The following is a 23,079-nucleotide window of genomic DNA, read 5'->3' as shown; positions in this document are numbered from 1 at the left end:
AATGCCTTTTTTTTTTTCAGTAGACTGTACTGGGGATTTTAATGACACTGAAATTTTGTTTGAATAAATGGGCCACAGGCTAGAAGCGGGAAATCATTTCATTAGTACCAGGTTCTTGACTTTTTTTTTTCTTCTGGAAAATATATCCTTACTCTAAACCCGATGGAGGGGGGGGTACATAGTCAAAAACAAGCATAAACGGGGCGCCTGGGTGGCACAGCGGTTAAGCGTCTGCCTTCGGCTCAGGGCGTGATCCCAGCATTCTGGGATCGAGCCCCACATCAGGCTCCTCCGCTATGAGCCTGCTTCTTCCTCTCCCACTCCCCCTGCTTGTGTTCCCTCTCTCGCTGGCTGTCTCTATCTGTGTTAAATAAATAAATAAAAATCTTTAAAAAAAAAAAAAGCATAAACAAGCAGACAACTGTCACAGCAGAGACTATCAGTGATGCCTGTCACTCCTGCCCCACGCTGCACTTTTGGTATTTGCCCTTGCCAAGTACTGGTGGGGCATGCTATGTAACATGTCTTGGCTTTTGTCTGGCTGGGGAGGGAGGCAAGAATATTTAAGAATCCTTACCAGCAAATGGGTTTCTTCACTCCTCCTGCCGCCCTACCCTGAGATGCAAACTCTTTCATTTCTTTCTCTTACTTTACCTTAGTAGCTATTTCTCTCAATTTCCTACAGACCAGGAATATAAATTCCAGACATGTATTCAGTTTAACAAAATCCTACCACAATAACATAGTTTAACTGTCCTTGGAGTTTGTTGTAATGGAATTTTACTTGTATTGAGCTGGCTGGGGAGAAAAATAAAATTGTTAAAAGGAGAAATGCAATATGGCGGAAAGAAAGCAGATGGCTATCTCCCTCCTCCGTTCGGAAAATGTATCACTCATTTCTCTTCCTTTCTTTTGGATCTTGGGATTACTTTCCTTTTTGAGGTTGTTAAGATTTTTTTCCTCAAATACCAGACAGATGGAAAAAATAAAGGGGGAGCTAATTATCTCTTGTTGGTGTAAAAACTAATCCAGATAATCCAGAGGCTTGTTTTGGGAATTACAGCTCTCCCATATATATGAAAGAGACTACGTCTTTTAGAATCCAGAGAAAACAGGGATGAACATGTTGCTGGGGGCTGGAGGGGGCAGAGATGTCTGCAAGACGCCAAGAGCTCACTGAGACTGCTATGCTCATGTCTTTATTTTATAGTTTGGGTCTGGAGATGGTAGTATGGTTCCAATGCTCACTCCACGGGAGAAAGTGGGCAAAACTCAATAAAATGTTAACATCTTGCAAAATAGGCAGGGACCTTGACACATTCCTGTAAGAGCTGATCCAGGTCAAGAGAGAGGGACGGAAAATCACTGTCCTCTGAAAAACGTACGTGGAAATGATGCTCAGGGCAAGGTGCTGATTCTAGCAATATGAGGAACCTGAAGGAACAGGGAGGAAATGACAGTCTTGATTTGAGGAGAAATTAATGAGATGATTCCTCAAGGACTGGCCTCATGGCTGGGCAGCCATGGGGTGACTTCTTCCCTCTGGGATAATGTGGGGTCTACAGGTGACAGAAAAGGTATCTATGGATCCAGGCTGTACAAGGGAGCGGGATGCTCTTGTGCGGCTTTCAGAACACGTTACGGGAGGAAGATGTTTATTCTGTCTGTGCCTCTCTTGTCCCCACACTTTCCAAAAGGGACTGGGTCAGGGGAAGGGATAGGTCTGAGAGATGAGACACTTGGCTGTCATCAAAGAGTCTTAGATAAGAATGAGCCTTAATTCACTCACCTCTTCCCTCAACATACAAGGAAACAGTGATCTCTGGTCCAGAGTAGCTAAACAGAAGATCTGTCCCCCAGTTCCTACTTTGAATTCCCCATCCAGTGATCTCTTCTTGAGAAATAATATCAGGAGGTTGCTATTTCTTTGAACCATGGGACTAAGAAAGACGAGATCATATACATAGCAAAAGACAAATGGCAGACATACCTGAGCAGTGGGGTATCCCAACAAACTTGGTGATGTCCATTCTTTGGCTCACATCCTGGGTCGTCCCCCTCCAGCCCAAGGTGGCACACAATTTTCCCTTCTGTATGGGCTCTGTCTTGCTTGGACCTAGGGCTTTGGTGTATAGCCTTGGGTGCCCGGTTTTCAGCTTCTTCTCCTCTATCTCAGTCTTCAGTTTCTTGTTTTCCTGCTGCAGATGGACCATTACATTGTGGAGGTGGCTGGGGAAGGAGAGGGAAGGATAGGAGTTGTTTGGTCTGCTTCAGCATCTTGGTTTCCCACCAGAAAGGGCAGATAAAGGTGCCACAGGAAGGAGGGCCATGGACATCCAGGTCTTTTCAGAGCTGGTGCTCTCATACTCCAGAGAAATGGAGGCCTATGTGTATTCTCTGGAAGAAGCCGAGCCCAGGATTGAGGCGGACACAACACCGGTACTTCTGAGCCACTGCGTTAGGTCAGCTCAGGGCCCATTTTCATATCTGTCAGATGGGGACAGGTGACTCTGATCTGCCTTCTGCACTTCATCTAAAGCTTCAGTTTGACAAATGATAGAAATTTGATTTGAAGAGCTGGAAGGCTGTCATGAACAATCCCATGTGCCTGGGCTGTCCCGGCTGTGCCTGGGAAACACTTTCATCCAGTTCGGATGCCAAAGCCAAGTTCTTTCCCCTCCCTTTGCTGGAAGGTTGAAGGCACAGGGGATCCTAGCTCTGTTGAGAGCCTGGGCAAGTAACTTGTCCCCATCTTACGGATAAAGAAATGGTGGCAGTGATGTAGGTGAGGTGAAAGAACTTAGCATATCTCCTGTGGCTCCATAACTGGTCATATTTCTCCAAACCGATGTCGAAGGCAGTGGGTGACTGTGGGCTCTGGAACCAGACTTCCAAGTTGGAATTCTGGCTATTCATGAGGCCACGGGCAAGTTATTTAGCCTCTGGGTTCCTCTCTTTCTTCATCCATAAATGGAGACTTTAATGGTACTGAACTCATGAGTTCTTACAAAGATTAAATAAACTAATACATATAAAGCACTTAGAACCGTGCCTCGCACATGTAACAGATAAATATTATTTGTGTCATTATTATTATTATAAAAAGATGGTTTTTCTTCAAACAGGTTCAAACTCAGGAATGAGTTCTTTGTGAAACAGAACTTCCTGGAGTTTGGCACACTATAAGAAAAAGCCTGAAATGCTCTGTTACCTTCAGATTTTTACAATTTCTCTTTTAGCTAATCCCTTTCAGAAAATGCTTTTGTCCTAGTGGAAAATTTCATGGTCTTTTCTAGAGGGAAATAAAATAATTCATTCTGAACTTCTCTGGGCCTATGCTTTGCCCTCTTGCTCTCTATAAACCTGGCCAGTGTTGAAGACACCCCTGGAGCCTGTCGTGTCATCGCCACACTCCATATGCCACTAGGCCTGGAGGCGGGGTCCTCACCATGGCCTCATTCCCTGGTTCTCTGCTACTCTCTCTGGTCCACTCCTGTCAGCATTCCCCATGCCTTCAACCTCCTGCACACGCTATCCAAGCCTCTCAATTCCTGACTTATGTATTCCAATGATCTTGTCTTCTCCTTAAACTCAGCCACCATCCTGTGGTCACAGCTCAGAACAGAGCTTTCCACCTGGGGCTGATGAATGAATTCTAGGTGTGCTGAGATGTGGACACCCTCAGCTCCTGGGGCAGCCACTGGTTGGTCAACTTCATCACGAACAACTCATCCCAAATTCTTCCACTGTGCCAAACAAATGTGGTTATTTTCTAAGTGTTCCCTAACAAAAGGTTGGGAGCTTGTCATTATCGGTGGCTATACCATCTCTGAAATCTTGGTTTTAGACATCCATACTTTCATCTCTGTTCCCAAACTTCCAACACTCCTCCCACACCACAGTCTGCTGACCCACCTTTGACCATGAGGATGACGCATGGCCACAGAGGAGGGTGGAGCAACAAGTAGAAGGAACTTAGGTCCCCAAATGACCATGTGGGGCAGAGGAACCTCACCAGCCTGGACCCTTCATCTCCCAGGAATGGTTCTTCCATGTTCTATGATCCTTCATTTGGAGGTCTCTTTGTTATAGCAGCTTAGCCTCTACCCTGCCTTTCAGTTCCTGTTTCCTTCTTAGTATTTTTGTCCTCTGAGAATCATAGCAGGTAACAGTGGGAAGGGGCATAGAAACTAGTAACCCCTTTCTGTATTGTTGGTGAGGGAAGGCCCAAAGAGGTGAAGTGATATGCCCAAGGTCTCATAAATGCAGATTCATAACCCGGAATCTTTCCACAGTCCCAGCCCTTTTCTGAGGTCAGATGTATGTATCTAATGATAAACCCAGCCCTGGCTCATGGCTGACCCTTCTCCTTAGGACCCAAGCAGCAGCCTGGGTGGTGTGGGTGACTTACTCTTTTTCACCAGTCAGCTTGGCAATATATTTGACCTGCTCACGGAGCTTGTTTCCTAGTTTCTCATTGGCGATCCTGTAATAAAATCCATAAGAGAAAGTTCCCAGACATGAGGAAGAGCACGAGCTGGCTGGTTGGGAGGCTGGTGTTCTCAGCAAGTCATCTGCTGAGCCCTAGACCCCAGCTCGTCACCTACTCTCCAGAGCTAGAGCCTCCCTAGCACCTGGCAATTGAGGGAAACTTCCATTCTCAATTACTATGCAAAATCACTGTGATCTCAGGTGAGTTCAAGGGATCCAGGCAGGGAAGCCAGATTTCAGGTTGGGAAGAGGAAATCTGACCCACAGCAAAGCATCCCTTTTATCTTGGAGCTGCCCTGTTTCTAAGTCAGCAGGTCTTCCTGATTCTGCCCGAAGAGTTGAGGCCCCTCCATCTTATTCCCAGTTCTTGAATGTGGGCTCTTACTGAGTTCATTTCCCTAGAGGGCAGTGTGTGTGTGTGTGTGTGTTTGTGTGTGTGTGTGTGTGTGTAAGAGAGAGAGAGACACACACACTATTCTTTGGCACATGTGCAGTTTCTCAGCTCAGCCCAGGCCTTGGAACCCTGCCTTACTTTTTACTTCCGTACTTACTTCTGCTCTTTTGCCCATTGCTCCATGTTGGACATAATCTGATCATTCTCTCGGCGTAATCTGCAGGTGTCTTTAGCTGCAGACCTCTGGGGCACACAACAGGGCTTTGGTACAAGAAGAAAATGAGATTGGGGGGGGGGTATAGGCCTGTCACCTCCCTGCTCCCAAATCAGTTCTCTTCTCTCTTCCTGGAAGAAGAAACATTGGTTCTGCTGTTCAACCCTAGGCCAGAGTTGGACCTGCCACAGCAGGATCTCTACCTCCAGCAGTGCATGCACACAAAGGTGACATCTCTGAGCAGGGCACCGTTTATAGTAGAGACAAAGTAGATGTGTATACTTACAATAATGATTTTTGGGCAATGGCATTAAAACATCTTGCTTTTAAAAAGCAATATGTTAAGCCAATTTTTTAACAGATGAAAGAAAAAATATCTTGAGGAATGGATGCCTTTTTTTCTAATGCGAGCAAAGGCCCTGTGGCTACACCGAGATATCCTATGGCCTCCTGCCATGAACTTCACTGCTCAGAGACTGGGGCATAGGGCATACTCAAAGATCTCTTAGCAGATTCTGCTGCAGTGTAAGTGAAAGTGTCAGGATGGGCTCTGGAGGAGGACAGCCCAGGGGGTTATCTAAGTCAGGGATGGCTGGTATACCAGCTATCCCTGACTTAGATGGCACTCTCTTCTCTGGAGTGGGCCTTTGTTTTGCACACTATCTCTATCAACGAAGGCACAGGAAGACAGTTGGGTTGAGACAAACTGCTGTGGGCCTTAGAGCACCCGGACCCTACTTTGTACTGAATAGAGTGGCCTAGGGGGTGTCCATTCCTTGCTCTTAGACACCCCCACCCCCGCCAAGGTCGGTTTAGTATCTAGGCAGTTGTGCATGTGCTGGGAGGATCTGGGAGGAAGTGACCGGAAGCTGAGGAGTGCCCACCTCCTTCTCGTCTGCCAGGAGGTTCTCTTTCAGGGCTGCCATTTCCTCCTGGAAGGCCTGGAGCTGCTCCTCTTTAGCTGCCAGCATCTTGAGGTCACTCTGGTGCTGCTTCTGCCACTGCAACACTTGGTTGCTCATCTCCTCCAGCTTCTTGTCGAAGGCTTGCACCTGCTCAGGGGCGCAAAGTAAGGAGGGAGAGTCCGGCCGGCGGCAGGCTGCTCTGAGCCCAGAGCCTCTGTGACAAGGCAGAAGGGTGCTTTCTTGGCTTTGGGAGACTCCTTAGGGGGCGCTTTGCTTCCAGTACCAGCAGAGGGTGCCCCTGCTCTGATTGTTGCCGCCTTTACCTGAAGCTCCCTGAGCCAGCAAGTGGAGGCAACCGGTTAGCCAAAGGGAATGGCTCTGTACTAAAGAATTTCGGGGCAAGAGGAGACCGACCCTGGGGACCTGGAACAGGAAGGCAGCCTGAGCTCCTGGCTGCTTCTCACCTCTAGTTCGCTCTGCTGTTGGAAGCCCTGCAGTTTTTTTAATTCCATGTTGAGCTTTTTCATCCTCTCCTCGTAAGCAATGATTTCATCTTCCAGCTGAACTTTCCTCTCTTGGGCCTGTGCCAAGCTTCGGTGCAGGTTCTTGGTCTCTGAGGTCGTATGATTGAGCTTCCAAAAAGACAAAGGGGATGAGAATGGCCGTCACAGTTCCTCGGGCCATTCTATTGAGTGCTAAATGGAGAAGGGTTCTAGTCCCTCCCCATACTCTGCTCAGGGTGGCACAGACACCTGGTCACTTGCCTAGTGTCCCAGAGAGGGGTGGGAGGTGACAGTGGTTGATTTGCTACATCCTCGTTCCCCTACCCCATTTCCTCTTTTTCCAGTTCTCTGAACTGATCAGCTAGGCATGATCAACAATGGGTGGGGCACAAATTGCCCAGACAACCTAGATTTGGGGAAAACTTTGCCCCTGGGTCACCTGCGGGCAGAAAGACTCGTTAGATTTGGCCTCATTCTTTGCGTTTTGCCGCCCAAAAAGAAGACTCACTACGAGGAGGCAAGCCTTCCCTAGAAGGACATCCCAGCTCATGCAAGAGTTTGCAGATCGTCCTAGTGACAGCCAGTTGTGCAGGGGTTGACTCTTGCACTTCTTGTACTACTCAGACATTTCTTTGCCCCAAACAGCCCTGGAGGTGAGAGGATATGGCTTACCTTCTCGAGAGTTTGTGTCAGGTCATCTTGGCAGGCGATTGACTTTCGGGACAATTCCTCATAGGCTTCTTTACTGACCATGTTCTGGAGATATTGCTTCTCCTTCTGCACAGCCTTCTCCAGCTGGATCTGCAGACTTTCTAAGGCCTCCTTCTGAAGGACTAGCTTTAGGAGGGGGAACATCACTATCAAGGTTCATGCCTATAGAGGCATTCTCTCTGTCTTCAGGAAATGGACAAGAGCTGGGCTCTCTTCTCTCTGCGCTAACATGCAGAGCAGTCTGTGATAAGGTCCCCACCCTCCCCTCACTGTTATAAAAAGAAGAGCTGCCTTTCCAGGCAGGTGCTCTTCTGCACCCCTCTCCCCACACTTCCCCTTCTAAGTTAGCAGTTCCCCCACATACAAGGGGTACTGGCAGTACTGGGCCATGATATATCAAGTACATGAATAATCCCTTTCACAGACTTTGTAGCCTCTAATAAAGATCTGGAATTCGGTTCTAGGTTAGGAACCATGATACAACATTTCATTTGTACATTTTATGGCTTCCTTAGTTCCTGACATAATCCACTGGACTTGATGCACCATGAAAGCAGGACTGTATGTGCTTCCTTCACTGCAGTATCCCCACTGCCTATAGCTTAGTGCATGGCACATACTATGTGCTCAGTAAGTACTAAATAATTGTTTTTGACTGAATGAAATATTTTGTATGGCAATGTTTAGAATTAGGGATGCACTGAACATGTAGTTCTGGTAAAGCATGTTTCAAAACTGAAGTCTGTGTCTTAAACTTGGTAATAAGTATTCATGCTATAGTTAAAAGGAATTGAGATCTGGAGTTAGAGGTTGTGGTTCTGTCATTTAATTAATCACTCGGAGCCTCAGTTTCCTCTTCTGCAAACCAGTTACTTTCAACTGTTTCATAGAGTTTTGGTGATGACCAAATGAGATTATATAGGTGAAAAGGGCTTAGTAAGGTATAAATTACTATATAGCTGTGAGTATGGTCATGAACATGCTAAGTAACTGGACATATTATTAAATACTTTTAAGCACAGGGTAGAGATCTACTTCCAAATCTGGAAGCAGAAGAGAGACCTTAGAAATTCACATTCCCAACTTCTGTTCTTTGGTATTTTATCTGCTCTTTGATATTTTAATAACCCACATTCTCTATGTGGCCATCTACACAGAAACACACTCCACTAGGTTTTCTTCAGTAACTGCTCCGTGCTTGAAGTTTATTTATTTTTTCAGATGGAATTTTGAGTATCTTCAACTCTAGGAATTGGTGAGATGAGAGAGTTAGATTGTACTTCTGACTCTATATTTACATGTCCCGGGAATGAAACCATTCCTAAAGATCAAATTATTTGGTCTTCTGCAAAAAGAAATGCATCTTTTTTTGGGGACTTCTGAAAACATGGAGTCAACTGGGTCTGCCCAATAAACCAGGGGAATCACTGAAGAGAAACTGCAATTCACTGTAAGCTCCTGATAATTAGTGGCCAAAACAGGAAATTCATCACAGAGGTGAGATAACAAAAAGAAGGGTGGTGACATAAATTACAGTGATGCTAGAAGCTAAAACTGAAGCTTAATTAATTAATTAATTGTGTATTATTATTTATATGTAATAAATATATATTATTTATTATTTGTACTATGTATTTATTGTTTTTACTTTTAAAAAATTACCAGCAGAAGATGGGTTTCTTTGGGAATGAAAGCGAATTGCAATCTGGGACAAAGAAGCTGTGGCAAAACCATAGAGAAATCTGGGGCAGGGAGGAGTGGTATTTTTTTTTTTTTTTAAGGAGAAAAGAGGTAAGTTGGGAAGGCTGTTATGAACTAAAAGTCCATTGGAGTTTGGAGGCTTTATTTTAAATTTCTCTAACATCAGTGGTTTAGTTTGGAGAAAGATACTGAAAACCTATCTATATCTATATCTATGTCTATATATATGTAAATAATACAATCAAAGAGTTTTAATAAAAATTATCATAAAGATGTACTCTCTCCCTTGCCAAAAGAGTTAGGCCTAAATAGATGGTTTTATAAGTGAGTTTCACTAAGTCATCCTTGATTCCTTGCTTCCTCTCACATTCAGTCCATCATTAGTCTGGTCAATTCTACTGCAAAAACACATCATGAATTTGCTAACTTCTGTCTTCACTGATGCCACTAACTTGAATGGCAATAGCGTCCTAACTGGATCACTCATTTCCCTCTCTGCAATATATTTCCATACATTAGTCAGAGTTCTATTTGAAAACCTAGCTCAAATCACCTCTCCAGCCCCTTTAAGGAAATTTCATCAATGTCTTTTCATTGCTCTTAGAATAAAACCCCAAACTGCTTAACAGAGCCCACAACGTCTACCACTACCTATCTTTCTACTCTCCTCCTATACCAATATCCCCCTTGATTACTACACTCCAGTCATACTGACCTTATTTTACTATCTAGAACATTCCAAGTATTGTTTTAAAAGAGTAATACATGACACACAGTCAGGACTTGTACTGGGAATGTAAGGATGGGCCAAAATTAGGATCAATTAATTAATTTTATTCATCATATTACAAAGAACATCATACCAAAACAGATGGATTCCATTAATCTTAAAAGCAAGAAAAGGATGCTACTGTTGAACACCAAACTGTAGGTACTGTCCAATGCAATAAGGCAAGAAAAAAAAAGGAATAAATAGTCTAAAGGTTTAGAGAATTTTTGTTGCTTGCAAATGATATAATCATCTACCTAGAAAATCCTTGAGAAGCAACTGAAAAACTATTACTGCTTAGAAGTGAGTTCAACAAGAAGTCCAAACAGAATAAATATGTAAAATAAATTAGCTTTCTTATTAATAGCAATTAATTATAAAATGTAGTGGAAAAATGTCCTAGAATCAAAGAGATGAAAAAAATGTCAAGACCTCTTGCTTTCACATGGTAATTTTAAAAATTGAGATATGGAATATTGATGAAAGAAACTGCATTTTAGAATGCAAAACTAAGCCTCTTTCAATGACTGTTTCAACTGATAATACATATGAGGTACGCTTTTAAAAAGTTGAACATGCTTATACACACACACAAAAAAACCCCTCTCCTCTCCTGATTGCCATCAAAGGAATTCTGAAATGAATGCATTACTTCCACACTTACATGGCTATCTTTCTTTTGGCAAATATGACAACAGCCCATATTAAATACTCAGATAATATCCCTTACATTCAGTGAGGTTCCTTGTGGATTTCAGTGACTCAGAACTCAACTCTGGACCACAGCAAAGGAGAGATTTATATATCTGGAGGACAAAACTCCAGAAATGTCAATTTCTGTGCTATCTAATATGGTAGCCACTAGCCACACGAAGCTATTTACATTTTAATAAAACTAAAATTAGTTAATATTGAAATTAAAAATTCAGTTTCTTAGTCATACAAAGCCATATTCCAAGTAGTCAACAGCCACATATGGCTAGTAGATATTTTATATTAGAGAGCTCTCATATAGAACTTTTCCATCACCACAGAAAGTTCCATCGGGCAGTGCTATTCTTATACTTTGCATAGTCCATAGTAATCTAAGATAACATTTTTTCTTCCTAAATTATAAAGGAATCAGAGCTTCTTTGTCTTTCATTTGTAACCCAAGAGACCACCTATCAAGATGCTATATTTGTTTCCTGCAGAAAGATGAAATATATTCAGTTAGGGAAAGTCTTGCCTTTCATGATGAAGTTCGGGAAAGAGGTTAGGTGTTAGAGCTAGATGATCCAGGTTCAAACACTGGTCCATCTTATTGCTTATTAATCAGTTACCTTGAGCCCCAGCCTTTTTTTCCTCTGTAAAATGAGGATCATAGTAATCTCTATCTTATTGGGAGTCAAGCAGATGGAAGGCATGTAAAGGCCGTAAGTAGATGGTTAATAAATGATGACTGACTTCAAGCATGGTGCCTTGTATATGCTAGATGCCATTTACTCTTTTCTGTCATCTTTATTTGCGTAATGATAAATAGCTGTCTCCCTTTCCGTCCCTTTTTAGTGCTTTGGCACTATTTTTGGTAGTGTTCCCGAGCAAATTGCCCACAGTAGACTCACTCAACTCTGGTCTGAAATGTTGCTGTGGAAGATTGCTGCCAAAGCCCAGATAGTTTGGGAGCTCCAGCAGATATTAAATAAGACCCTCCACATGTGGGAGAAACATTTCCTTGGCTAAGCAAACGGGTGTGGAAGGGTTACCCCCACTTCAGGGAGACAAGTGGAACTATAGGCGCCACAGGATGCACATTGCATTTCTGTTGGAGGAGAGAGAAGTGCTCATTTCAGGTCAAGGGTCACAGGGTTCAAGTTTCTCACTCTCTCAGGGTTTCTGTCAACTCACCTCATTATTTAGCTCTTGGATGACTTGCTGGGAGGCGTTTTGTTTGCTGAGAGAGGATTCCAGTTGCGTGGAACATTGCATTAACTGTGCTTTGACATTCTCATTTTCCTCCTCCAACATCCTCAAATTTTCCTTTGTCTGCTCCCCCATTAGAGAACAAAGCCCAGAAAAGAGGTGTTACCTCAGACTCCCATAGAAGCCTGCTCCTCCTTCCCACGCCCACAGCTCCATTCTGCAGCCTGTGGTGTCTTGGGCCTTCTCTCTCCTTCTCACTTGCCTTTCTTACCTTCCCTCCCTTCTCTCCTGAGGTTTGAGCACCCATGGCCTCTGTATGCTGCCAGGCTCAGTGGGGCTCAAGCCTTGCCCTGGATTCACGAACCCAGCTCTTCCTGGACTCTCCTTCTCACCATTTTTTCTTTCTTTTTTTCCTCCTGTCGGAATGTCTCAAGCTCTTGCTCCAGCAACTTCTCCTGTTCTTTGCTTTTTTTCAACTGCTCCCGTTTCTCCTCCAGTAATCTTGTCACCTCTTGAAGCTCCTCTGTTAAACTGCTTTTGGCAGAGGCTTGCTCCCTGTGCTGAGAAATAAAGACTGGCCTGAAAGAGGGTGCCTGGGTGGCTCAGTCAGTTAAGTGTCTGTGTTTGGCTCAGGTCATGATCCTGGAGTCCTGGGATTGAGTCCTGTATCACGCTAGGCTCCCTGCTCAGTGGGGAGCCTGCTTCTCCCTCTCCCTTGGCTCCTCCCCCTACTTGTGCTTGCTCTCTCTCTCTCTTTTGCTCTCTCAAATAAATTTTAAAAAACCCTATTTTTTTTAATTTTAATTTTTATTTTTTTTAAAGATTTTACTTATTTATTCGACAGAGATAGAGACAGCCAGTGAGAGAGGGAACACAAGCAGGGGGAGTGGGAGAGGAAGAAGCAGGCTCACAGAGGAGGAGCCTGATGTGGGGCTCGAGCCCATAACGCCGGGATCACGCCCTGAGCTGAAGGCAGACGCTTAACCGCTGTGCCACCCAGGCGCCCCCCCTATTTTTTTTTTAAAGACTGGCCTGAAAGGCAGTCTTAGGCTATATATTTTTGAAAAAACAAAACAATCCCCCCCAGCAAACAAAGAGAATGAGATAAATATGAGGGTGACTCCTTGGTTATTTAGCATAGGTAATAAAAAAAAAGTTTCCTCAGATGCTCAGCAATATTTTTTTTTGTTCAATTAGATATACCAACTTATTTTATTTATAGATCAAGTTCCCACAGCATCAACCTTCTCTCCCACTTACCAAATCTTTCCACGTAAAAACCTCTTTGAATAAAGTTAAAAAAAATCTTAGAAAAGCACACAAAGAATAATTCAGAGATCGAGGACTTTAAAATGACTGACAAGGATAGCTTTTGAATCATATAAAAAAACCCAACAATGTCCTCCGTTTTCAAGCTTAGCCCTTGAAAATGCTTGTTATCAGTCATGGGAACTAGGGCTGATAGGCTGGCTTAGCATTCTAACACAAATTCTGGACAATTAGTTTGAATGGATTGGTGGTGGCATCTTCCCAAATAAAGACTAATATATTTAGTCTCCAGCAGAGCAGATGCTTGGGCTGGCAGCCTAGTTGCCCTCTATACCTGGTGTTGAAGGAGTTTTAGACGATCTAGCAATTCATTCAGCTTCATTTCCTGCTCAGTCGTTGTCTTCTGAAACTGCCTCTTTTCTTTTTCTGAACTTTCAAGCTTCCTCCGGACCTCAGAGAGTTCTAATGTCAGCTCCTCTATCCGTTTCCTAAAGCAAAATGGCAACAACAGGAAGACAGACTCCAGTGTCTGTGCTGGCAGATTGTGAGCCGGCTGCATGGGGCTTGCTATCTCATTCCCGTGTCCAGATCCGCTCCCCAGAGACAGAGCCTCTCTCTGGAGGTACCTGTTGGGTGCGAGTTCCTCTCCAGCCATCAAGGAATCCTTCTGCAGCTTCTGAAGTTCTCTCTGCAGCTCCTGGATGGTCTCTGTCTTCTGCTTCTCCAGGAAAAGGTAGCTTTGCAGTTTCCTCTGGGCATCCTCCAGGTTACTCTTTGCCAGAAGGGTCTCTTCTTTGTACTGGGTGGCTTGCTGAGCTACGGAACACAGCAGACAAGCCAGGCACATGTGCGTGGGAGAAGGGGGTGTGTGGGAAGATCAGACTGTCAAATAAGACCAGTTAAAAAGTCTGTTCCTTCATTTTGTGACCTACTTCAATTTCCAACCCGTCCTCATTTTTCTCCATCTCATTATCACTCCTCAGGAGCTCTGTTATCTGTCTTCAGCTACCCCCCAGCCGTAGACTGCTCCTGGACTAAAGTTAAAAAATCAATATAAATTGCTCAGTATCTCTTATGTGACTCATCCTGTCATTAGGGACAAATCCTGACCCTAACGGAGTTTGGAGTCTCGTGAGGAAGACATAACTGGCCCACACGACATAGAGAACACAGTCATGTGAAGTGTGCACTCACTGTGAACTTCTGTGAAGCAAGGTCAATGTGGATGAGAACAGTCGGGGATGGACTTAGGGAGAAACAGAGATGGCTGGGCCTGAGAATAAGGTGGAGGAAAGGAATTCCAGATGGGGGGAATGTTAGAGCAAATGCATGGGAATGGGATGGGGGAAGCAAGTAGGAAGAGGGTGGGAAGAGATTGGTTTGACTGGGAAGGAAAGTGGGAAGGAGTGCTGGGAGACTGCTGAGTGAGTGTATGGACAGGAGAGGGCTTTGGAGGATTTTGAAAGCCAGAGAGAAATGTTTAGAGTTAATTTAGTGGGTTCTTGAGCAGAGACCTGGCATAAAGAGTTTTTTAAGAAAATTGGAATGTATTAAATGGAGAAAGACTTCCTACAATATCCTTTTAGCCCATGCCCTTGCCCCTACTGGGTATAAAGGGAGAAACATCAAGTAAGTTGCTTACTGGAGTTTCTCTACACCAAATATGTTACTACATCCTAAAGTTTCTACTATAGTTTCTGTTTTAAACATCACCCTTGTCTCCATTTCTCAGCCTGGGATACTGGAAGAAAAATGGTGTCATTACAGAAATAATGATATACCTTGGAATAAGAAAGAGGGATTTCTTTTTTAAGCGGGGAAGAGAAAGTTCAGTTTAGGGAATGATGAATTAGATGGGAAGGTGGGTTGCCCAGGCGGAGCTACTCTCTAAAGACAAGAGTGACCACAGGTGCCAAGTCAGAGCTGGGGCTCTAGGTTTTGGAGTTGTCCCAAGAATGAGAGTAGAGGGAGGAGGGCAGAGTTTGAGGGATGGGTGACTACTGTCAGAGAAGGAGGGAAAAGAGGAAACAATGGTGAGATTTGTGAAAGAAGAAGGGACCTGCTACATCTTCAAAGCTGGGAAACAATTGTTGAGTGTGGAAAATCAACAGCACACACAGATGCACAGTTAAAGGAGGGTGGGGATGGAGGCCATACCAAGGACCTTTTACCCCCTAAATTGATATGACACTCACACAACAAAACATTTAACCCTTTAAAGCATACGGGTCAGTGGTTTCTGGAATACTCACAAAGGTGTGCAACCATAACCAGTACCTAATTTCTGATTGTTTTCATCCCCCCAGTGGAAAGTCCACACTTAGGGCAAGAAGTTATTGGTGACCTCTGAGAAAGCAGTTTCAGCAGAGGAGCAAGGACATGATCCGCTGCACAGGCTGTGAGGAAAAGAATGTGTTGGGGGGCAATAAAGGGGAGAGAAGATATCTAAAGTGGGGGATGAGTAAATGACGAAGGTCCTGGAGAAGATGGGGAGGAATGCCATGCACAGAAGCAAAGTCCTGTCCTCCCTGTGATGGGGAAAGGTGAACTTCAACGGATGCTGCTGAGAAAACAGTACACATATGCTTTCAGCAGTTCACCTTCCCAGTTAGGGGTGAGCGAAGGAGCTCACAAGGGCATTGTGATTCCTGTGAGATGTCCCATGAGATCACAAGAAGGTCTGGAGTGAAGAGTGGAGAAAGGAGTAGGAAGTGGCCATTCAGAGAAAGAGGGGGGACTGCTCTAGCCCCGAGGGTTTGAAATGTGGTTGGGACACCATCTGCTGGGGGCCTCACCAGCCAGCTTCTGTTGCTGTTGGGCATCTTCGAGACAGTCCTTCAGCTTTTGGATCTCAGCTCGCAGGGCCCCACACTCTGCCCTGGACTTATCCTGCTTCACTTCCTGGATGGTGATTTCAAGTTCTGCTGCCATTCGTTGCTGCTTCTCCAACTCCATCTCCTTTTTCATGAGGCTGTTCTGAACCTGTGCCAGTTCCTTCTCAAGTTCATGCAGCATTTCATCTTTCTCTTGGAGGAGCTGAGGAAAGCAAAGCGTGAATGCTGATAGAGGCCTGAGCAGTGACCCTGGGAAGCCAGGTACAGATTATCTTGAACCCTCTCCAGCCACCATCTTCTCTTTTCTGGATATCACATAGTCTCCTACCTCTGCTCCCTGCCTCAAGTCAGGCTGTTCCCAGTGCAGCAGCCAGAGTGGGGCCTCTGAAAGCATAAGTCAGATCTTGCTCTGCTTCTCCTCAAAACCCTCCACTGGCTCCATTTCTTTGGAAAAAGGCCACTGTCCTTACAGCAACCTCCTGGGATGCTCATGATCTGGTCTGACCTCAGCTCTTGCCACCCCTACCCCTCTTGGCTTCAGCTTGTCTCCTAGAATATTCTAAGCAGACTCCCACCTGAGGGCTTTTGCACTTGCTACTCCCTCTGCTTGGAATATTTTTCCTCAAGAACTCTGCCTGGGTGGCTCCCTCACTTCATTCAAATCTCTGTCCAAATGTCACCCTATCACAGAGGCCTTCCCTGACCATCCTGTGTGAAACAGCTACCAAGCTTTTGTAGGAATTTATCAGTACCTGGCATTACATTATATATTAGTTTTGTGATTTGTTTATTGTCTGTCTTTCTAGAATGTAAGGTCCAGGGGAGTAGGGATGTTGCATGTGTTATTATATTCTTAATGCCTAGAATGGTGCTCGGCATATCACAGGAGCTCAAAAATACTGGTTGAATGAATATATGAATGACTCAAAGCTGTTTACCCAGACTCCTGGCTGTGTGTGGTCATCTCTCCAGATACTTCCATTTTGACTAATGGATCCTCTCTGAACCTCCAAATACGGAGCCTGAATGATCAGCCAATTAGTTGGGTGATTTCTGCTAGCTCTGATAAAAGTGTAGTGTTGAACTGTGCTGACTACACAAACTTGCATTGGTTTTACAACCTTTCTTTCCTTACTTCCATTCCTAGGCTTTTCCAGACCTTGATTTATATTGGCAACTACAGATCTTCTAGGGCATAGTTCCATTAATATTTTCAAACTGTCTGATATGCATATTCATAAGATATTTGTAATTTTATACATCGAAATTCACTTGAAGTTCTTAATAAGGCTACACAATATTTAAAGCATTTCTTTCCACTATCAAGCATAAACGAAAGCATAAAAAAAACAATGCAAGTGTGTCCCAAACTCTCTACCATGTAGGGCTGGGGAAGAACCTCTTATAGAGTCAATATCTCTATTAAGGTCCCTGGATAATGGTATTTTATTTATTTATTATGTGCTATGAAGTCCCAAAGAAGTGCTTTCAGAACTGCCTCTGGACCTAAAGAACCTGCTGTCTCATTGCTCATGTGTTGATATTCCCCAAGCAATCACCGTGGGTGCACAGCTGCAGGACTGGCACTGGCCAAGGTCTGGCCTCACACCTATCCTGTTGGTGGTTCTAACCAGGGAGCTCCTCTTGCCTTACCTTGTCTTTCTTCAAACCCAGCTTCTGGGTCTCCGTGAACTGCATCTGTAGCTCCTGCAGCCGCCGTTGCAGGATGACGACCTCCTTATCCTTCCTCTCCATATGGGCGGATGTCTCCTCCCGCAGCCCGTGCAAGTCCAGCTCCAGCTTCATCATGTCTACGGCGGGAAGGGAGAGAGTGCTCCTTGCTCAGAGGAGGGCTCTGGCTCCCTTCTGCCTCTCCCCACTGTGTCCCATCCCCCTCTGCCTCCCGGTTTACCCTTCATGATATTTTTCTTCTGCTCTGACACGGCCTCTAGCTCCATGCGCAAGTCCTTCACCAGGTTCTGGTATTCCTCTACGTGCAGACACTGGCTGTCTTTCTGCTCCTGCAAGTGCTTCAGTATCTGGGCAGATAGGACAGGAGCAGGGCAGGATGAGAACATGAGGGAAGAATGCTTTCTAAAATGCTGAATGTCCAGAATTGGCAAGTCCAGAGAGACAGAGAGTGGAGTAGTAGGTGCCAGGGGCTGAGGGAGGGAGGACAGGGAATGACTGCTCACGCATACAGGGTTTCTTCTTGGAGTAGTGAAAATACTCTGGAATTAGTGGGGATGGTTGTCCAACCTTGTGACTATTTTAAAACCACTGAACTGTACACTTTACATAGTGAATTTTAGGGTATGTCAATTATATCTCAATTAAACAAATTAAAATAATAAAAAAAGGATATGGCAGACTATCACCCTTATGCAGAATGTGCACAAAAGCCACCACTCCTTCTGCCCTACAACAATTGACAGTCAATGATGGAACACCTACTATGCGCCAGGCACTGTCTTAGGTGCAGGAGACAGTAGAATAAGAACATAGAAACATATACTTGACCCCATGGAATTGACTTTATAGTGGGGTGAGACAGACAAAGAGCATAAGTAGTCACTTGTAGAAAATTTAATAGTTGATAGGTGCTATAGAAGAAACGGAACAGCAAAAGGACAATAGAAGTGTATAGGGGGAGAGGGTTGCCATTATAAATAGAATGGAGAGTTTGGCCCCACTGAGAAGGTGCCTCTGAGCAGGGACTTGCTGGATGTGAGGGAGTGAGCCATGTTGTAGTATCTGTAGGTATCTGCAGACAGGGGAGCTAGCCAGTGACCAGACTCTGGGGAGAGAACGTGGGGGAGGCCATGTGGTTAGAGGGGTGAGTGATGGAGAGAGTGGGGGACATGAGGTGAGAGGTTAGTGGGTGATCATATCATGGGGGGCTGGTAGTCCTTGGGCAAAGACTTTGGCTTCTACTCTGAAGGAGAAGGGAATGGGCTATAACTAAGAGAAGGAAGAACACATGGCTGAGGAGGAGCAGTTAGTCATCTGGGCATCAAGGGATAGTTATGTGATTTCAGAGTTGTCAGTAAGGGAGGACTGCAGCATGAAGATGGAGGGACAGCTGGAGAAATATAGGATGGTCGCCATATGACCTAGGTGTGGGCACTGCAGGGGCTCAAAGTCTTACTCTATGCCAGGCCAGCTGAGATCTGGCATTAATTGTGACCTGGGTAGTTCCATTCCTAATAGAATATCCAGATACCATGAAAGCATTGGACAGGACACATAAAATGGCAGGGAAAAGCATATTCTGTTTCTTGGGGAAGTCTGCATCATTTAAAAAAAATGGAGTAGTAAAGAAGCATTAGTGTTTAGTCACTATAGAGTTTCAGTTTTGCAAGATGAAAGAGTTCTAGAGAACTGTTGCACAACAGTGTAAATATGACTTAACATGACTAAAATATACACTTAAATGTCATTAAGATGGCAAATTTAATGTTATGTGTTTTTGGCCACTATACAAAAAATAAAAGAGTATGGGAGAAATAAAGACATTTTTCAAACAAAAAAATAGAAGTGTTATGAGATCTTCCTGTAGGTCAGGACGTGAATAACATGGAACTGACCTTTAAAATAAATATTGACAGATGTCCAAGGAGGAACTCCAAAATTCAGTACTGATTCCTCATTCACTCAAACTTTCTGGCATCTGAAAGTCCTGGAAAGAGGAGTCTCTGTCCCTCCACTAAAGGACCGTTGGAATGCTTATATGTGTTGTTTACTCTCTCTGCCATACTCCCCTTTGCTGCTATTTCAGGATTAGCAAGCCTGACCATAGTATGGCCTCAGGTGGCTGGCTTTGTCTTGGACTTCAGGTTCAGGTATGACGAACTTAAGATAAGATCTCAACTAGGAAATGCAAACTGGTGCAGCCACTGTGGAAAACAGTATGGAGGTTCCTACAGTCGCACTACAGGGTATTTACCCAAAGAATACAAGAACATGAATTCAAAGGGAAACATGCACCCCAATGTTTATTGCAGCATTATTTACAATAGCCAAAATATGAAAGCAGCCCACATGTCCATCAATTGATGAATGGATAAAGAAGATGTGATATATATATATATTGGAATATTATTCAGCCACAAAAAAGAATGAAATCTTGTCATTTGCAGCGATGTGGATAGAGCTAAAGAGCATTGTGCTAAGTGAAATAAGTCAGTCAGAGAAAGATAAATATCATATGATTTCACTCATATATGGAATTTAAGAAACAAAACAAATGAGCAAAGGGGGAAAAAAAGAGAGACAAATCAAGAAAGAGCTCTATATAATCTTAATTATATAGAACAAATTGAAGGTAACCAGAGGGAAGGTGGGTGGAGAATGGGTTAAATAGGTGATGGAGTTTAAGGAGTGCACTTGTCATGATGAGTACCGGGTGATTATGGAATTGTTGAATCATTATATTGTACACTTGAAACTAATATAATACTGTATGTCAACTAACTGGAATTAGCATAAAAATTAAAATAAAAAAAAGATCTCACCTAGGAGAGCACTGAACCTAGTTTTGACTATTGGTTGGTCAAATCTTGCTATTTGTTTACATGGTTTAAATGCTTATTCACTATTAGAATCAATTTTTGAGATGGCTTTGAATTTTGAAAACACCGAGTTTTGGAAGGACTGAATTTGAATAAATAGTCTTCCCTAAATTTGGTGCTTTTCAACTCCACTTGAAACTAGAAAGCTGGATGGTCCTCTTGAACCTAGCAAGCCAACTAGATTCTCTGTCTTGTTTGGGCATACTGCTGAAAGGGGGTTAAGAAGCTTGTGCAATTTCAAAATTTAGCTCTAAAACTGAATACTGCCAGACACATTCATTGGGGCTTGGCATACATTACAGTATCCTTGTAGCAGGACCAATTAAGTCCACACAAATATAAAAATATGATATAAAAATAAAAAATAAGTAAGAAAACCCAGAATCAAACCCAACTCAACTTGACCCCCCAGGCACAAATAAGCAAAAGTTCTCCTACCTTTTTAATGTCTTCACAATCTTCTGAGGAACTAGGAGGATGTCTGTGGGTGGCTGTATAGGAAGCAAAGTCCGCTTGTAGTTTTATCAAAGCCTCTTCACGCTCCAGGACCTGCAAATGAGTGTAGATCAGTTATGCTGAATGATCAATGTAATGTGATTATTACCAGTACTATTTTGGCAGGGTGTTTCTTTTTTCAGCCTAAGTTTGTTGTAATATTATGTAATTCACCACACACTTCCTGTGGGCTTGGAACTGAGAAAGAATTCGGTTCTCAATCTTACATCAAAGTTTGGTAAGGTATAGACAGTGGTTTGTCTGGAGTCTGCCAGTGGCCACATTTTGGATTCCCTCCTGAACCTCTGTGTGGTCCAGTTTATGAGGCAGAAGTTTCTTTAAAAGCTGTGATGCGAAGACATCTAATCTATCAGAGATGGGATTCAAAGCTCAAGAATTAAAGAAGGAAGTTTTTTATGGAGTGTGTGGATGTGTATGTACTTTTTAAAAAATTTAAAAATCATGAAATTTTTGTTCTTGGTTGAAAATAATTCAAACAAAACCCCAAGCATCAAAAATAAGTGAAATCTTTCCGCTTACTCTCTACTCTCTCATTTCCACTAGGGGGCAGTGGGCACTATAGGCAATAAACAGTATGTACTTGTATATTATAATCAAAGACTTTAAAAAACAGAAGTGGAATTGAACTATACATAGGATTTTGCAACTTTTCTCAACAATATATCACAAACATCCTTCCATTTAGTCCTTATAGTCTGCTTAATCCCTTTTCTTGGCTGCATATTATTCCACAATATGGATATTTCTTGAACCATCTTTTAAAAAAGTCTCTTCAACCATTTCCCTATTGATGAGCACTTAGGTTGTTGTGAGAGATTTTAAGTCTCTTTAGAATCCCACACTTAGTGTGGGTTGGGGGGATGCAACCATGGAGAATATGAACAAAAGGTTGGGGGGGGGCAAGTATATATAAAACATTTGAGGAATCTGGCTGACAGAAATTACTTTAGGTGATTCTTTTTCCCTCCTTTCTTTCCTCATGGCTTTATTTTTGGTCTCTCAGAAAAATATTCTAGAAGTCACTTACCAAAGCGTTACTGCAGGCTAGTTTATTTCGAAGTTCCTGGATTAGATCATCCTGTTCAGAGACCTTTTGCCAGACTTCAGACAGCCGTTTCAGGGTCTCCTGATGCTCTTGAATCATACAGGAAGAAGTGTATATACGCACTTTTGAATGATCACCCTTGTTCTCAGGCTCCTGGGATATTTGGAAATAATGAGTTGGTTTTGTTCATACTATTTGAGTTAACTTCAAAATGCCATGTGCACGGAAAATCTCTTATATCTGTATTCTGAAAGTTCATGTTCATATATGTGAATCATATCTTTTTTTTTTTTAAAGATTTTATTTATTTATTTGACAGAGATAGAGACAGCCAGCGAGAGAGGGAACACAAGCAGGGGGAGTGGGAGAGGAAGAAGCAGGCTCATAGCGGAGGAGCCTAATGTGGGGCTCGATCCCGGAACGCCAGGATCACGCCCTGAGCCGAAGGCAGGCGCTTAACCGCTGTGCCACCCAGGCGCCCCGAATCATATCTTTCTTAATAAAAGAAAAAATTAACAAGTGCATGGTAAAAAGTTCAAACTGTTGATAAGTGAATACACTGAAAAGTTAGTCTTCCTCCATCTTGACCCTCCATGACTCAAGTCCCCTCCTCTGTGACAGTCTATATTACTAGTTTTGGGGGGTATCCTTCCAGGGATATTTTATGCATCTTTGTATATGCATATATGCACATGTATATAAGCCCCTATTTTTTTCCCTACACAAATGAAAGTCTTCTAAAATGCTATTCTAACATTATGTTTTCACTTGACAATTTATTTAGGATATTTTCCATATTGTTACTTGTATATTTACCTGACTTTTTAAAAAAAATTAATTTCAAATTGCACAAGTATATATATATATATATTCTTTCTAAAACATTATACCATTATAGGCAAGTCTAAATTTCTCTTTGACTGTACTACCTCTAACCCCATACTTGCTGTGTTCTCCAGAGATGACAATTTGTGCATATACTTCTAGAACTTTATCTATACACTTACATACATATAAAGGAATTTGTAGAATACAGATAATATTATGTTGTCCTTTTAAAATATAAAAATAGATTTTTTTCAGTCAAAAAGATGTCTTAGAAATTTATCTAGGTTAGTACATGTACTTCTGGCTCTTTTAAATTGCTTTTAATTGTGTTTATCCAATCTCCTATTGATGGGAATATAGATTGTTTCCAAGTTTTTTTCTAAAATGAAGCTGAAATGAATATTTTTGCACATAAGTCTTTGAGTG

At 43.1% G+C, this 23,079-nt stretch overlaps 1 protein-coding gene across 1 annotated transcript in view; it reads right to left on the bottom strand.

Moving 5' to 3' along the window:
• PMFBP1 (polyamine modulated factor 1 binding protein 1) overlaps positions 1-23,079 on the bottom strand; it is a 47,338-nt gene that overhangs the window by 2,985 nt on the left and 21,274 nt on the right. Inside the window, exons 5-19 of the mRNA XM_045810296.2 lie at positions 21,808-21,978; positions 20,703-20,813; positions 17,606-17,732; positions 17,347-17,504; positions 15,655-15,895; positions 13,486-13,675; positions 13,194-13,347; positions 11,983-12,150; positions 11,576-11,713; positions 7,180-7,344; positions 6,469-6,636; positions 5,984-6,151; positions 5,043-5,146; positions 4,412-4,486; positions 1,991-2,229 (exon numbers count right to left, since the gene is read on the bottom strand). Coding sequence (XP_045666252.2) covers positions 1,991-2,229; positions 4,412-4,486; positions 5,043-5,146; positions 5,984-6,151; positions 6,469-6,636; positions 7,180-7,344; positions 11,576-11,713; positions 11,983-12,150; positions 13,194-13,347; positions 13,486-13,675; positions 15,655-15,895; positions 17,347-17,504; positions 17,606-17,732; positions 20,703-20,813; positions 21,808-21,978 — 2,377 coding nt within the window. The remainder of the gene's footprint in view (positions 1-1,990; positions 2,230-4,411; positions 4,487-5,042; positions 5,147-5,983; positions 6,152-6,468; positions 6,637-7,179; positions 7,345-11,575; positions 11,714-11,982; positions 12,151-13,193; positions 13,348-13,485; positions 13,676-15,654; positions 15,896-17,346; positions 17,505-17,605; positions 17,733-20,702; positions 20,814-21,807; positions 21,979-23,079) is intronic.

Source organism: Ursus americanus, chromosome 21, assembly GCF_024610735.1.
Source record: "Ursus americanus isolate L20-20 chromosome 21, mUrsAme1.1.p, whole genome shotgun sequence".
NCBI classification, from domain to species: domain Eukaryota; kingdom Metazoa; phylum Chordata; class Mammalia; order Carnivora; family Ursidae; genus Ursus; species Ursus americanus.
Note: the sequence above shows the minus strand (reverse complement) of the source record. Positions and strands in the feature narration are given on the sequence as shown.